The sequence below is a fragment of the Brugia malayi genome (assembly GCF_000002995.4).
Source record: "Brugia malayi strain FR3 genome assembly, contig: Bm_061, whole genome shotgun sequence".
In the NCBI taxonomy this organism is placed as follows: Eukaryota; Metazoa; Nematoda; class Chromadorea; order Rhabditida; family Onchocercidae; genus Brugia; species Brugia malayi.
This window is the reverse complement of record NW_025062332.1, coordinates 1-16,320: the sequence shown is the minus strand read 5'-3', so window position 1 is coordinate 16,320 and position 16,320 is coordinate 1. Positions and strand designations below refer to the sequence as shown.

Genomic DNA, 16,320 nt, shown 5'->3' with positions numbered 1-16,320 from the left:
AAACTCCATAACATTTGTCATTCTTAAGCCAAAACATCCGTTTCATCATTCTGTTTTATTTATCTCTGATTGCAAAATATTGCTCACAGTTAATTGACAGGTTTTTTTTTTTCCGATTCATTCATCCAATTTTCCAAATCTCTCAATATGAACTTTTCCCCAAAATCATTTCTTCCGAATATGGTAACTTAGATTATACCCGACTTAGCAGATAAGATGGTAGCAACATCAAAGGTCAAAGGGGACAACTGTGAGCTATGTAAAAGATTTAGCAATATATCGTATAAATAGAACAGTTAAACCACAGTTCTCTAAAATTTTATACAGAAGCCAAATTGGCAAAAATGAATCATTTAAATTCTTCGTACTGTAATTAAATATCTTATGAGCATTACAAAATTCCCTACAAATAAAGGAATATCAACTTCAGATTTCTCTACAAACATAGGAATATCACACTTCAGAGAAATTGGAAATATACATAAAAACAAATCGGCATACATTCATTTACATTTTTATAAAAAACCTAATAAAATCAGCGACGAAACTGGGACTTACGAAAATCAACTAAAGAAATAGTGAAAATAGTGGATGCAATTTTAATACTATTGAAATTCTAAAGTAGTGAAATGAAAGTAATGGCATGAGAAAAGGAAAAGTAGTTAAGCTAAAAAGAACTAAAAAGAAAAAACACTTTTTTAGAGAAATCAATGTTTAAAACTTGGGTACAAAAATGAACAATGCTGCAGTATTTGAAATAAGCTAGCTCTATATTACTGCAATTCTTCCATCAAAATCCATAAAAAGCAAATAACCACCACAAAAAAAAAAAAAAAAAAATAAAAATTCACAAAAAATGACGAAAAAAACGAAACAACAAATTAGCATATAGCAATACAAACCGAAGGAAAAGAAGATCCAGGTAATGATTAAGAATTTTTTTTTTCTTTTTTTCAATATTAAGTTTGTGGTGGCTGTTGTAGACCAAGTGCATTGAATAAACGTGATTTTAAACCAGATGATGATTGTGACTGAGTCATACCACGATGTATTTCTGAAGCAGTAGCAGTAGTAATAGGTGACATTAACGAATCATCCGCATATGTACTAGTAGCTGTTAATGCTGACTGATGACCAGACACAGGCGGTTCATGCTGCAAATAATCAAAAACTATACACTACATTCACTTGAACAAACAATCATTAAGTTTTCTTTTTTTCCTTCTATGAGGAAAAAAGAAACTTGCAACAAGATAAAACCAAATAGAGAGAAAGAAAAAAAAAACAATAACAACACAACAATCAACAAAAATAAGAAATATTACGATTGATATGCTCGATTTCTCTTACTACTATTCCACAAAAATAGTAATAACTGCAAATTTTGAAGAATAAAGAACGATGACAGAAATGAGCATGATAGGAGAATCTTTCAAATGTACCCGAGTACAGGACAACATCACGAAACAAAATTTATGCATGCAAGAGGTGAAAATCTGACAAAGGAAGCAACATCGTAAATTTACAGACCCCTTTCGTTATCAAAAGGAAAAATAACACATATATACTAAGGTTGTAACGTCAAGAATGAAGAAGGAAGTACATCCTTTTCTACACTACCAGAATTTCGAACATGAAAAAGAAGCGTTATAAGGATTTGGTATCAATTTGAAGTGTTGTCGACTGTACTTTACTACCACCAGTACAGAGTAATAAATTGCTCAAATCAGAGTTTTCTAAATTAACTCCACTTTTTTGCAATATTATGGTACTGAACACCAAAACACAAAAAACACCAAATGCGACAAAAGCTTGTGTATATCATAAGACAATATTTATAAACACAAGCGGTTTGAACAAACCTCAACACCTTCATGAGGTGGTGATAAATTAGTTGTATGTTCGGCAATCAAGCGAGCTACTTTCGCTTGATGAGCTGCATCCAAGCACTACTGTCCATTTTTATGCCCATTTTTAAATCACATTTCAAAGAGTTAAAATTTCAACCGAGAAAGGTAAAAGTTGCTAAGATGAAAATAAAGATGAGATAACTTAAAATAGTTAAAGCTATTGTCAACAATCCCACAGTCAGCTGATGCATAAAATTTCTACACAAGGTTTAAAATATGAAGAATAATTGAAATGCAATTTGTTACAGCAACTAAACGCTTCTAAATAATCCAACAATCAAAATAAAACTAAACTAATAATGTATTCGGATCCTTCATGGTTACCTGTTCTCAGTTAATGTCTGAACTCTCTTTAGGGAATGAAACTAAAAATAAACAATAGCTTACCTGCTTTTTGGCTCGCAATGCAGCATCTTCAAGAGTTTCCGCTGCTTCGTACTTCCCTTGACGTCTGTACAATGCTCCAAGATTCTTTAACGTGGTGGTTACTGTTGGACTACAATAAAATCTACAGTTTCTGAATTTGAAAAAAAAAAAAAAAAACAAGTAATCGAAAATAAGCAAAGCCACAATATTTTTAAATCATATTTTGCGAAACAAGAACTTTTTAGATAAAAAACATACTTCACCTGTTTTCCACGAAAAAAACATAAAGAATGCAAGTGATAAGCTCAAGACTTCAATACTTCACAAATCACCTGTCAACTTTTGCAGCTTTGTGCCAACCACCATATTCCTGATACGAGCTTGTATCACCTCCTTTATGTTTATTCTCTTCACGATCTTCAGCAATTTGCCAAATTGGCTTATTGTCATCCGCTACTTTCCCAAATTCACGTTCATGAGCACGAGTTAAGATCTGTTTGTAGAGGATTTCAGCATCCTGAAAATTCACTGAATTAAAAATTATCATCAGAAGAAACATGACCAAAAGTTTTAAGTAAAGATATCACTGAAGAAAGATAAAGACTGATCCCAAATATACAAAAACTTTAAACTGGAAGGCAAAAATATAAACAAAATTGTGTGATATTCTATATTCGTAACATTCAAGAAGTATGTTTATCTACTATAAAAATACATATTGCCAGCACACTGCAATGTGCCGATTGTAAAAAATATACTATTAGTATTAAAAAACAACTTCATACGTTATTTTTTTTTAACCAAACTAAAAAGGTAACTCTGTAGCAAATTTTAATCAACTAAAAGATAACTCTGTAGTTGTTCGCAACGAGAAAACTATTAATTAACTATTAATTCTATTTAGCATGAATGCTTCAAAATATTAAGACTATGACGAATACAATACTGTGAATCTCATATCCAATAAGCAGAAGAAAAGGCAAAAAGAAAACTGCAACGAGTTCTATCATTTTGTGAAGAGAAAAAATGAAGGAAACATTAAGTTACATTTTCAGAATATGAAATATTAATTACATTTTCAGAATATGAAATAGAAACCAAAATGCAGTAACCTGTTGTTCATCATATTTCTTGATCGAATTCATATATTCTAAGTGCTTTTTTTCCTCTTCCAATTGTGCTACTTGCTGTAATTTAATTGTTGTTAAAAATTTGCCAGAGAAAAGCTCAAAAATTAGAAAGAATCGTAAAAAAGGAATTCTTTTTTTGTCCTTTAATAGGAATTCTTTTTTTGTTCTTTAATTGATGTCAACAAACCTGTCCAATGGTTTGCAATTTTTGCTGCGTTGAATTTAATTCATCTCGAAGCCATGCATTCTCTTGACAAAGTCTTCGTACTTGCGCTTTCAACTTCTGTTCCTCGGCTTCTACTGCCTGTAGATGACCAGCTAATGCCATCATAACCTAAATTACTTTTAATAAAATTAATCCCGAACTTTTACTGACTTACTGCTGATAGATATAAAGAATAAAAAAGAAAAATATTATTTTTTGTTAAAAAAAAAAGAAAAAAAAAAAACTAAATTCTAACCTGAGCTTCTTCGATGCCTAAGCGTAACATTTCCAAATTTCTGTCCACAATATGTGTCTTTTCCTCACTAAGTGCCGATTCATCAGCATGCAATCCTTGAATACCACTCACTAATGTACCCTGTAATGGTAATTATTGTTTAGAAGAGTAAACGAATTCTAAGATCGCTTTTTCAGAAAATCATCGGAATATTTGTCTATTTACCTTAACCGATTCATGTTCATTCTTCAGTGCTTCCAAACCCTGCACAACTGTACGCTTACTTCGTAAGATCTCTTCCTGTGATAATACTGTCATTCTGCCGATATCCACTATTTTTTTCCTAAAAAATATCATAACCAAATTAAAAAAAAATTTTTTTTTTTTGAATCTTTGAAGATATTTTTCAAATTGTAAAGAAGGTGAAAAATGTTCAAAAACGTCGCTATTTATAAAATCTGTGGTCATGGATACCTCAACAAAAGGAGAAATTAACGCGTAAAGTGAATGCAACTAACACGTAAAGTGAATGACAAAACCTATTAAAGAGGTAGACAAACAACATCACTTAAAATGTTAAAACCCAAGAACAAACCATTCAAGCTTCCACCGCAAAAGTCTCTTTACCCGCTTTTTTCACCTACATTAAGCTCAAAGAATATGACAAATGGAGTAAAAGCAATGGAAGGAAAAAACAATAAAACTGAAGAAGTCGAGATCGAAATATCATATAAATGTTGCATATAAATATAAAATGCATATAAATGTTGCTGGATTAATCAAAAAACCAAACTTGTTGTCAAAAGAGAGAGAGAGAGAGAGAGAGAGAGAGAAAGATATAAGGATGCTATTATTGATGGTGCTAATATCATTGCTCACACTATTCATACGATAAGGGACCGTTCATCAAAGTGATAATTTATAACTATCACTTTAAAATAGTGATAGTTATAAATCATTCTTTCAATTGAAATTAAATTTTAATTCAAATTTAAATTTTTATTATTAAGAAAATGCTGCAATTTGTATTAGTTCTTTTATATAAAACTTAAAAATAAGTTCTGGTTCTAGCAAACAAATTTCAATTTAATTAAGTGTTTGAACTACTAATTCATTTAAAAATAAACATTTATTGAACTTAATTGATTACTTTTATTTGCATTAAACTTGATCTGCTTGACTTTTTTTGACATCTTATGTCAACTTTAAAGCAAACTTTCATTGCAGAAATTAATTAAATCTGCAATTATAATTGATTTCAATTATTTTTTAAATATTAAAATTATTTCTAGTCACAATTCTATATAGAATTACTTAAGAAATTTCGACAGTTTTTAAAAGTTTTTATAAATTAATATTAAAAACATTTTAATTTTTACTAATTTCATATTTACTAAAAAGGATGAAAAGTAATTTTAAAATAGTGATACTTATAAATCATTCTTGCAATTAAAATTAAATTTGAATACAAATTTAAATTCTTATTTTTAGGAAAATGCTGCAATTTGTATTAGTTCCTTTATATAAAGCTTAAAAATAAGTTCTGGTTCTAGCAAATTTCAATTTAATTAAGTGTTTGAAAAACTTAAAAGCATAATTTAATTAGAAAAAAAAGACATAATTTGAACTTAATTGATTATTTTCTATGTTCTGTATGGTCACTGATTACACTCGGTGTGGTCATTTTTCAACTTAAATAATAAATTCAACTTTAATAACTGAGTTTTAAACATCATTTCAGCAGCAAAATTAATTAAATTTTAAAATAGTGATAGGTATAAATCATTCTTGCAATTAAAATTGAATTTTAATTCAAATTTAAATTTTTATTATTAGGAAATATTCGAAGAAAAAAATGATGGAACAGTCTCCGTATATTAGATGAAAAAAAAAAAAAAAAAGAAAATCTTCATGAGCGCGGAAGATTGCAGAGAAATACTATTATCATGAATGTTCATTTTCGTCACTATTTTCCTGTCTTTTTGTTGTGTCAGAATTATGAGTATCAGGGAAAGTATGGGATATTTAATGATTAGCATAAATGGAATTATGTGTAGGTAAATTAAAATATGTAAATCAGTGTTTTTTTACCATAAGTAAATAATAGTTATGTCACTGGTCTTTGTGCTTAATGAATGATAAGTTTGCTAATTTTATAGAATTGCGGCTCCTATGGAGGATCAAGAAATCGAAGTGCTTTTCGAATACCTTAAAAGGGAGCCGGAGATGTACCGGATTTTGCAAAGGTTCGTGAGCAGGACTGTTCAGGTAATTTTCACTTTGTCTTCTTTTTTGCTTTTATTTTTTATATTATTATTATTTTTTTTTTTTTTTTTTATAAATTGATACAGTATGAAGAAAGAGTTGCTAAACTTTGCACTGTCTCAAATTTAAAAAGTGACTGTAAAAAATAGCTTTTTCAATTTGAACAGTCGCTCATAGAAAGGATGGCAGAGGCGGGGTGGAGGATGGAGGAACTGGTAGGGCAGCCAGCAATGGAAGAGAACCCGGTACCTCAGGAGTCTGAATTTAATGAAGAAGAGGTAGAGTGGGCACTCTGCCTGAAAATGGATATGATGAGGCCGAGAACTGGCCATCAGAAGCAGAGTGGACCCCTCTGCCAGAAGAAGATGAAGAAGGAGAAGAGCCTGAGGTACCGGGGGTACCAATGAAGATCGAGGAACCGGTGGAGGCAGTACGTAAACTCGTCCTGTAAGTTTAAGTTTTAGCAGCAATTGTACAGCAATTGTATTAATTTGCTAACTAGATATCAACTTACCTGCCAAATAATTTGCAATAAATAAAAAACTGTTTCAGGTGAACGAAAACAATCAGAATCCCGGTTCCTGCCATGCAAGAAGCAATGGCTGCGTCACCTCCGGAAAAGTTAGAACCAGCTGATTTAAAAGATCTTCCGGAGCAACTCCCAAGAGAATTGATAGTGCCGCAAGCAGAGCCATACACGGGGCACAAGGAGAAGGAAACAAGAACATCGGTAAGTTATAATTTTAATAACTTAAGAAATGATTATATGCCGCAATTTGTAGAAGAAATATAATCATATTTTGACTTCGTACTGATAAAATCATATGATTTCATCGAAAATTTCATCCTTTATAATGCACCAAAACGATTACAAAATTCTATATCGATACTCGAAGAACAATTTGTGCAACAATATTTTCTTACTATTTCTGTTTTCAAACTGCAGGCAGTTTGAAACGTTGAAAGGGTGGCATATAAATTAATCAATTAAGTTCAAAATATCTATTTTTTTTAATGGTTTTAGCATTTAATTAAAATGAAATTTGATAATACTACAATTTTTTCCCTTGTCTATTATAAAAAAACTCTTATAAATTGTTGAATTTACATAAAAATCAACATTTAAATTTGAAATAAAAATCAATTTATTTCGCAAAAATGAATTAAAACTATGACTAATTAAAATTTTAGTAATTTCGCTGCTACAATATTGCTCAAAATATAATTATTTATTTTATTATTTTGAACTGTCAAATGACCACACCTTAAAATGATCAATTCCCGTACAATACATGCAAAATAATCAATTAAGTTGATTATATATATATATATATATATTTAAATGAATTGCTATTTTCAATAGTATTCATAGTTAATTTAAATGAAATTTGATAATACTACATTTTAACTTTTAGTCTAATATACAAAAATTGATTTTTGTGAAAATTTAAAGTTTGAAATAAAACTTAAGCCTAAGTTTATCCTAAGTCTAAATCTGGGCCTAAAGTTTATCATATTATTCAAGCTGTTAGATGGCCACACTGTATACGAGCAGTTCCCGTACAATGCATATCAAACAATTAACTAAGTTCTATTTATCTATTTTTTTGATGAATTAATATTTTTTAATAGTTCTTACAATTTGATAGTCAATATACAAAAATTCTTAAAAATTGTATAATTTTCATAAAAATTATTATTTAAATTTTATATTTATTAAACATTATTTCATTAATTAAGCTTTTAGCCTTCCAATGTTAAGTTTGTGCGTCATTTTCAATTATTTTTGATTTTGAGGTAAAATATGAATTAAATTGAATCTTCATTAAAAAAGTACAAATATTTTAAAATTATCCAGCATTTTGCTTACGGTAATATATTCAAGCAATGATGATCTTTGTTTTGAGGTAAAATTTTTCTCACAGTATTATTTGAATGAGCAATTTTAATTATAAAAAAAATAATAAAATGGAAACCAAAAGAAGATAAATTACACTAGATATTCTCTGCACTCTTTGACACGCTACTTATAATTTGCTCAGTGATTATTAAAGTTTGTTCCACCCATGTATGGTCTTTTATCACGTGTTTTTTGCATAAATTTAAAGATGGCAGCGAATTTTATAGTCTTTTGTTGTATTTTGCTTGCATAATGTCTGCAAATTTCATGCAGGCATTTCTGATTTACGGCTGTTTATTTATGTGCTGCTGTAAGGGCATATCATCAACTCAAACACTAAAGTGAGTCATGCCAGCATTAACGCTTGCATTTTTTTCTAAATCATTCATTGCAACACTGCTTATAACCATAGACTGCGTGTAAAATAAGCTAAAAGCGTCAAAAAAGTTGTCATCTTTTATTTTACCAATATGCACGTACGCACAACAACCAATATGAATGAATGTGCCACGTTTATTTTGATTACAGTAAAGCTTATTGCAGAGATGAATGAGTGGTGCAGTACATTTTCCTTCAGCCAAATGTTCATATGAATTTTTTTAGCTATAGGCGCTGCAACTGGCAATGCTGAAGTACCGATGGAATGCTGCTGCTGCCGCTGCTATATTATGGTAATTAGTTATCTCGTATCGATTGATGACTTTCCTCTGTACATTATGGATGACTAATTTTGTCTACTTACACGATATACCAAATGATTAATAAAGAATGTAAGGGTGAAATCCAAAAATGATGTTAGAATAAACGAATTTGAGGCGATTTTGCATGGGTATTTTGTACTTCCATCAGGGCTGCACAGTGATACGTACACACAATGTGCTAGGATTTTGAGAATCCAAGGAGAGAAATGAAAGTCTGTGAGCTACTAGCAAATAAAATAAAAAAAAAAGAGCTAAAACTCCACAGATTTAATTAATACTCTTTTCTGCAATTGCTGGATAATTGTTGGTTTCTGCGTTGTTATTCATCGAGTAAAATCCTTTTTTTGTATTTCTATTAAGGATTTGACAATAAAAAATTTCAAAAATTTAATTGTTACATAGTGAAACAACAAAATTTCTCTTCTATTTTTTCTTAAGAGATTTTTCAATCTAAGTGATTTTTTTTATAAATTTTAAAATCTGTCGAAATTTCTTAAGTAACCAATCTGGATTTGTGACTAAAATTAATTTTAATATTTAAAAATATTTGAAATCAATTATAGTTGCAGATCTAATTAATTTCTGCAATGAAAGTTTGCTTTAAAATTAACTTTTAAGTTCTAAATTGATATAAAATGTCAAAAATAGTAAAAAGAATGTCAGCAGATCAAGTTTTATGCAAATAAAAGTAATCAATTAAGTTCAGTAAATGTTTATTTTTAGAAAAAATATATTTTTCCGGCATTGGCAGATTTTATTTGAAACAGAATTATTAAAAATTAAAACATCTTTAACATTTAAATTATTAAAACTTTTAAAATCTGTCGAAATTTCTGTAGTAACCCAACCCTGATTTGTGACTAAAATTAATTTTAATGTTTAAAAAATATTTGAAATCAATTATAATTGCAGATTTAATTAATTTCAGCAATGAAAGTTTGCTTTAAAGTTAACTTTTAAAGTCCAAAGTTAGCATAAAATGTCAAAAATAGTAAATAGAATGTCAGCCGATCAACTTTAATGCAAATAAAAGTAATCAATTAATCAATTAAGTTCAATAAATGTTTATTTTTAGAAAAAAATATATTTTCCGGCATTGGCAGATTTTATTTGAAACAGAATTATTAAAAATTAAAACATTTTTAGTATTTATTTTATTAAAACATTTAAAATCTGTCGAAATTTCTGTAGTAACCCAATCTTGATTTGGACTAAAATTAATTTTAATATTTAAAAATATTTGAAATCAATTATAATTGCATTTTAAAAAATTTCTGCAATGAAAGTTTGCTTTAAAGTTAACTTATAAAGTCAGAAGTTAGCAAAAAATGTCAAAAATAGTAAATAGAATGTCAGCAGATCAAGTTTAATGCAAATAAAAGTAATCAATTAAGTTCAATAAAATGCAAATAAAGTAATCAATTAAGTTCAATAAATGTTTATTTTTAGATGAAATATATTTTCCCGGCATTGGAAGATTTTATTTGAAACAGAATTATTAAAAATTAAAACATTTTTAGTATTTATTTTATTAAAACTTTTAAAATCTGTCGAAATTTCTGTGGTAACCCAATCTAGAATTGTGACTGAAATTAATTTTAATACTAAAAAAATATTTGAAATCAATTATAATTGCAGATTTCATTAATTTCTGCAATGAAAGTTTGCTTTAAGGTTAACTTTTAAGTACAAATTTAGCATTAAATGTCAATAATATAATTAAAATATCAGCAGCTCGAGTTAATTCAAATAAAAGTAATCAATTAAGTTCAATAAATGTTTATTTTTAAATGAATTACATTTTTCCAGCACAGGTAGATTTTATTTGAAACAGAATTATTAAAAATTAAACATTTTTAGTATTTATTTTATTAAAACTTTTAAAATCTGTCGAAATTTCTGTGGTAACCCAATCTAGAATTGTGACTAAAAATAATTTTAATGTTTAAAAATATTTGAAAACAATTATAATTGCAGATTTAAATAATTTCTGCAATGAAAGTTTGCTTTAAAGTTAACTTTTAAAGTCCAAAATTAGCATAAAATGTCAAAAATAGTAAATAGAATGTCAGCCGATCAACTTTAATGCAAATAAAAGTAATCAATTAATCAATTAAGTTCAATAAATGTTTATTTTTAGAAAAATATTTTTTCCGGCATTGGCAGATTTTATTTGAAACAGAATTATTAAAAATTAAAACATTTTTAGTATATATTTTATTAAAACTTTTAAAATCTGTCGAAATTTCTGTAGTAACCCAATCTGGATTTGTGACTGAAATTAATTTTAATACTTAAAAAATATTTGAAATCAATTATAATTGCAGATTTCATTAATTTCTGCAATGAAAGTTTGCTTTAAGGTTAACTTTTAAAGTCCAAATTTAGCATTAAATGTCAATAATATAAATTAAAATATCAGCAGCTCGAGTTAATTCAAATAAAAGTAATCAATTAAGTTCAATAAATTTTCTTTTTAAATGAATTACATTTTTCCAGCACAGGTAGATTTTATTTGAAACAGAATTATTAAAAATTAAAACATTTTTAGTATTTATTTTATTAAAACTTTTTAAAATCTGTCGAAATTTCTGTGGTAACCCAATCTAGAATTGTGACTAAAAATAATTTTAATGTTTAAAAAATATTTGAAAACAATTATAATTGCAGATTTAAATAATTTCTGCAATGAAAGTTTGCTTTAAAGTTAACTTTTAAAGTCCAAATTAGCATAAAATGTCAAAAATAGTAAATAGAATGTCAGCAGATCAAGTTTAATGCAAATAAAAGTAATCAATTAATCAATTAAGTTCAATAAATGTTTATTTTTAGAAAAATATTTTTTCCGGCATTGGCAGATTTTATTTGAAACAGAATTATTAAAATTAAAACATTTTTAGTATATATTTTATTAAACTTTTAAAATCTGTCGAAATTTCTGTGGTAACCCAATCTAGAATTGTGACTAAAATTATTTTAATGTTTAAAAAATATTTGAAATCAATTATAATTGCAGATTTAATTAATTTCTGCAATGAAAGTTTGCTTTAAAGTTATCTTTAAAGTCCAAAGTAAGCATAAAATGTCAAAAATAGTAAATAGAATGTCAGCCGATCAACTTTAATGCAAATAAAAGTAATCAATTAATCAATTAAGTTCAATAAATGTTTTTTTAGAAAAAATATATTTTCCCGGCATTGGAAGATTTTATTTCAAACAGAATTATTAAAAATTAAAACATTTTAGTATTTATTTTATTAAAACTTTTAAAATCTGTCGAAATTTCTGTGGTAACCCAATCTAGAATTGGACTAAAATTAATTTTAATATTTAAAAAGTATTTGAAATCAATTATAATTGCAGATTTAATTAATTTCTGCAATGAAAGTTTGCTTTAAAGTTAACTTTTAAAGTCCAAATTTAGCATTAAATGTCAATAATATAAATTAAAATATCAGCAGCTCGAGTTAATTCAAATAAAAGTAATCAATTCAGTTCAATAAATGTTTATTTTTAGATAAAATATATTTTTCCAGCACAGGTAGATTTTATTTGAAACAGAATTATTAAAAATTGAAACATTTTTAGTTTTTATTTTATTAAAACTTTTAAAATCTGTCGAAATTTCTGTGGTAACCCAATCTAGAATTGTGACTAAAAATAATTTTAATGTTTAAAAAATATTGAAAACAATTATAATTGCAGATTTAAATAATTTCTGCAATGAAAGTTTGCTTTAAAGTTAAGTCCAAAATTAGCATAAAATGTCAAAAAATAGTAAATTGAATGTCAGCAGATCAGTTTAATGCAAATAAAAAGTAATGAATTAAGTTCAATAAATGTTTATTTTTAGATAAAATATATTTGTCCGGCATTGGCAGATTTTGTTTGAAACAGAATTAAACGAAATTAAAACATTTTTAGTATTTATTTTATTAAAACATTTAAAATCTGTCGAAATTTCTGTAGTAACCCAATCTGGATTTGGACTAAAATTAATTTTAATATTTTAAAAATATTTGAAATCAATTATAATTGCATTTTAAAAATTTCTGCAATGAAATTTTGCTTTAAAGTTAACTTATAAAGTCAGAAGTTAGCAAAAAATGTCAAAAATAGTAAATAGAATGTCAGCAGATCAAGTTTAATGCAAATAAAAGTAATCAATTAAGTTCAATAAATGTTTATTTTTAAATGAATTACATTTTTTTAGCACAGGTAGATTTTATTTGAAACAGAATTTAGTAAAATTAAAACATTTTTAGTATTTATTTTATTAAAACTTTTAAAATCTGTCGAAATTTCTGTGGTAACCCAATCTAGAATTGTGACTAAAAATAATTTTAATGTTTAAAAAATATTGAAAACAATTATAATTGCAGATTTAAATAATTTCTGGCAATGAAAGTTGGCTTTAAAGTTAACTTTTAAAGTCCAAAGTTAGCATAAAATGTCAAAATAGTAAATAGAATGTCAGCGGATCAACTTTAATGCAAATAAAAGTAATCAATTAAGTTCAATAAATGTTTATTTTTAGATGAAATATATTTTCCCGGCATTGGCAGATTTATTTGAAACAGAATTATTATAAATTAAAACATTTTTAGTATATATTTTATTAAAACTTTTAAAATCTGTCGAAATTTCTGTGGTAACCCTATCTAGAATTGTGACTAAAATTAATTTTAATATTTAAAAAATATTTGAAATCAATTATAATTTCAGATTTAAATAATTTCTGCAATGAAAGTTTGCTTTAAGGTTAACTTTTAAAGTCCAAATTTAGCATTAAATGTCAATAATATAAATTAAAATATCAGCAGCTCGAGTTAATTTAAATAAAAGTAATCAATTAAGTTCAATAAATGTTTCTTTTTAAATGAATTACATTTTTCCAGCACAGTAGATTTTATTTGAAACAGAATTATTAAAATTGAAACATTTTTAGTATTTATTTTATTAAAACTTTTAAAATCTGTCGAAATTTCTGTAGTAACCCAATCTGGATTTGTGACTAAAATTAATTTTAATATTTAAAAAATATTTGAAATCAATTATAATTGCAGATTTAAATAATTTCTGCAATGAAAGTTTGCTTTAAGGTTAACTTTTAAAGTCCAAATTTAGCATAAAATGTCAAAAATAGTAATTAAAATATCAGCAGCTCGAGTTAATTCAAATAAAAGTAATCAATTAAGTTCAATAAATGTTTATTTTTAAAAAAATATATTCCTCCGGCATTGGCAGATTTTATTTGAAACAGAATTATTAAAATTATAACATTTTTAGTATTTATTTTATTAATATTTTTAAAATCTGTCGAAATTTCTGTGGTAACCCTATCTAGAATTGTGACTAAAATTAATTTTAATATTTTAAAAATATTTGAAATCAATTATAATTGCAGATTTAAATAATTTCTGCAATGAAAGTTTGCTTTAAGGTTAACTTTTAAAGTCCAAATTTAGCATTAAATGTCAAAAATAGTAATTAAAATATCAGCAGATCAAGTTTAATGCAAATAAAAGTAATCAATTAAGTTCAATAAATGTTTATTTTTTAGATGAAATATATTTTCCCGGCATTTGAAGATTTTATTTGAAACAGAATTATTAAAAATTAAAACATTTTTAGTATTTATTTTATTAAAATTTTAAAATCTGTCGAAATTTCTGTAGTAACCCAATCTGGATTTGTGACTGAAATTAATTTAAATACTTAAAAATATTTGAAAATCAATTATAATTGCAGATTTAATCAATTTCTGCAGTGAAAGTTTGCTTTAAAGTTAACTTTTAAAGTCCAAATTTAGCATAAAATGTCAAAAATAGTAAATAGAATGTCAGCAGATGAAGTTTAATGCAAATAAAAGTAATCAATTAATCAATTAAGTTCAATAAATGTTTATTTTTAGAAAAATATATTTTTTCCGGCATTGGCAGATTTTATTTGAAACAGAATTATTAAAAATTAGAACATTTTTAGTATTTATTTTATTAATATTTTTAAAATCTGTCGAAATTTCTGTAGTAACCCAATCTGGATTTGTGACTGAAATTAATTTTAATACTTCAAAAATATTTGAAATCAATTATAATTGCAGATTTCATTAATTTCTGCAATGAAAGTTTGCTTTAAAGTTAAGTCCAAAGTTAGCATAAAATGTCAAAAATAGTAATTAAAATATCAGCAGAACATGTTTAATGCAAATAAAGAATCAATTAAGTTCAATAAATGTTTATTTTTATATGAATTACATTTTTCCAGCACAGGTAGATTTTATTTGAAACAGAATTATTAAAAATTAAAACATTTTTAGTATTTATTTTATTAAAATTTTTAAAATCTGTCGAAATTTCTGTAGTAACCCAATCTGGATTTGTGACTGAAATTAATTTTAATACTTAAAAAATATTTGAAATCAATTATAATTGGAGATTTCATTAATTTCTGCAATGAAAGTTTGCTTTAAAGCTAACTTTTAAAGTCCAAAGTTAGCATAAAATGTCAAAAATAGTAAATTGAATGTCAGCAGATCAACTTTAACGCAAATAAAATTAATCAATTAAGTTCAATAAATGTTTATTTTTGATGAAATATATTTTCCGGCATTAGAAGATTTTATTTGAAACAGAACAATTAAAAATTAAAACATTTTTAAGTATTTATTTTATTAAAATTTTTAAAATCTGTCGAAATTTCTGTAGTAACCCAATCTGATTTGTGACTGAAATTAATTTTAATACTTAAAAAATATTTGAAATCAATTATAATTGCAGATTTCATTAATTTCTGCAATGAAAGTTTGCTTTAAAGCTAACTTTAAAGTCCAAAGTTAGCAATAAAATGTCAAAAATAGTAAATTGAATGTCAGCAGATCAACTTTAATGCAAATAAAAGTAATCAATTAAGTTCAATAATGTTATTTTTAAATGAATTACATTTTTTTAGCACAGGTAGATTTTATTTGAAACAGAATTTTAGTAAAATTAAAACATTTTTAGTATTTATTTATTAAAATTTTTAAAATCTGTCGAAATTTCTGTAGTAACCCAATCTGGATTTGTGACTGAAATTAATTTAAATACTTAAAAAATATTTGAAATCAATTATAATTGCAGATTTAATTAATTTCTGCAGTGAAAGTTTGCTTTAAAAGTTAACTTTTAAAGTCCAAATTTAGCATAAAATGTCAAAAATAGTAAATAGAATGTCAGCAGATGAAGTTTAATGCAAATAAAAGTAATCAATTAATCAATTAAAGTTCAATAATGTTTATTTTTAGAAAAATATATTTTTCCGGCATTGGCAGATTTTATTTGAAACAGAATTATTAAAAATTAGAACATTTTTAGTATTTATTTTATTAATATTTTTAAAATCTGTCGAAATTTCTGTAGTAACCCAATCTGGATTTGTGACTGAAATTAATTTTAATACTTCAAAAATATTTGAAATCAATTATAATTGCAGATTTCATTAATTTCTGCAAATGAAATTTGCTTTAAAGTTAAGTCCAAAGTTAGCATAAAATGTCAAAAATAGTAATTAAAATATCAGCAGAACATGTTTAATGCAAATAAAGAATCAATTAAGTTCAATAAATGT

The 16,320-nt window shown here is 25.8% G+C and overlaps 2 protein-coding genes and 1 pseudogene across 4 annotated transcripts; 2 read left to right on the top strand and 1 right to left on the bottom strand.

Moving 5' to 3' along the window:
* Window positions 1-959: 959 nt before the first annotated feature.
* On the bottom strand, window positions 960-4,164 carry Bm11446 (kinesin light chain, putative; the record flags this gene model as incomplete). Of its 2 annotated transcripts, XM_043082988.1 has the most annotated exons (8): window positions 960-1,154; window positions 1,863-1,949; window positions 2,298-2,406; window positions 2,609-2,793; window positions 3,389-3,463; window positions 3,594-3,740; window positions 3,868-3,987; window positions 4,072-4,164. In XM_043082988.1, the coding sequence occupies 8 exons, from the start codon at window positions 4,162-4,164 to the stop codon at window positions 960-962; spliced, it is 1,011 nt and encodes a 336-aa protein (XP_042938922.1). The 2 variants fall into 2 exon arrangements, with proteins under 2 accessions (XP_042938922.1, XP_042938923.1); XM_043082989.1 differs by lacking the exon at window positions 1,863-1,949.
* A 1,680-nt stretch (window positions 4,165-5,844) lies between these two features.
* Bm17197 (Uncharacterized protein) lies at window positions 5,845-8,686 on the top strand (the record flags this gene model as incomplete). Its single annotated transcript, XM_043082987.1, has 5 exons — window positions 5,845-5,903; window positions 6,006-6,092; window positions 6,385-6,558; window positions 6,682-6,841; window positions 8,621-8,686. 5 exons carry the CDS (start codon window positions 5,845-5,847, stop codon window positions 8,684-8,686), a joined length of 546 nt encoding a protein of 181 aa, XP_042938921.1.
* Bm18431 lies at window positions 8,494-8,733 on the top strand (annotated as a pseudogene). The gene has a single exon. A coding segment is annotated over exon 1 (240 nt).
* The last annotated feature ends 7,587 nt before the right edge of the window (window positions 8,734-16,320 follow it).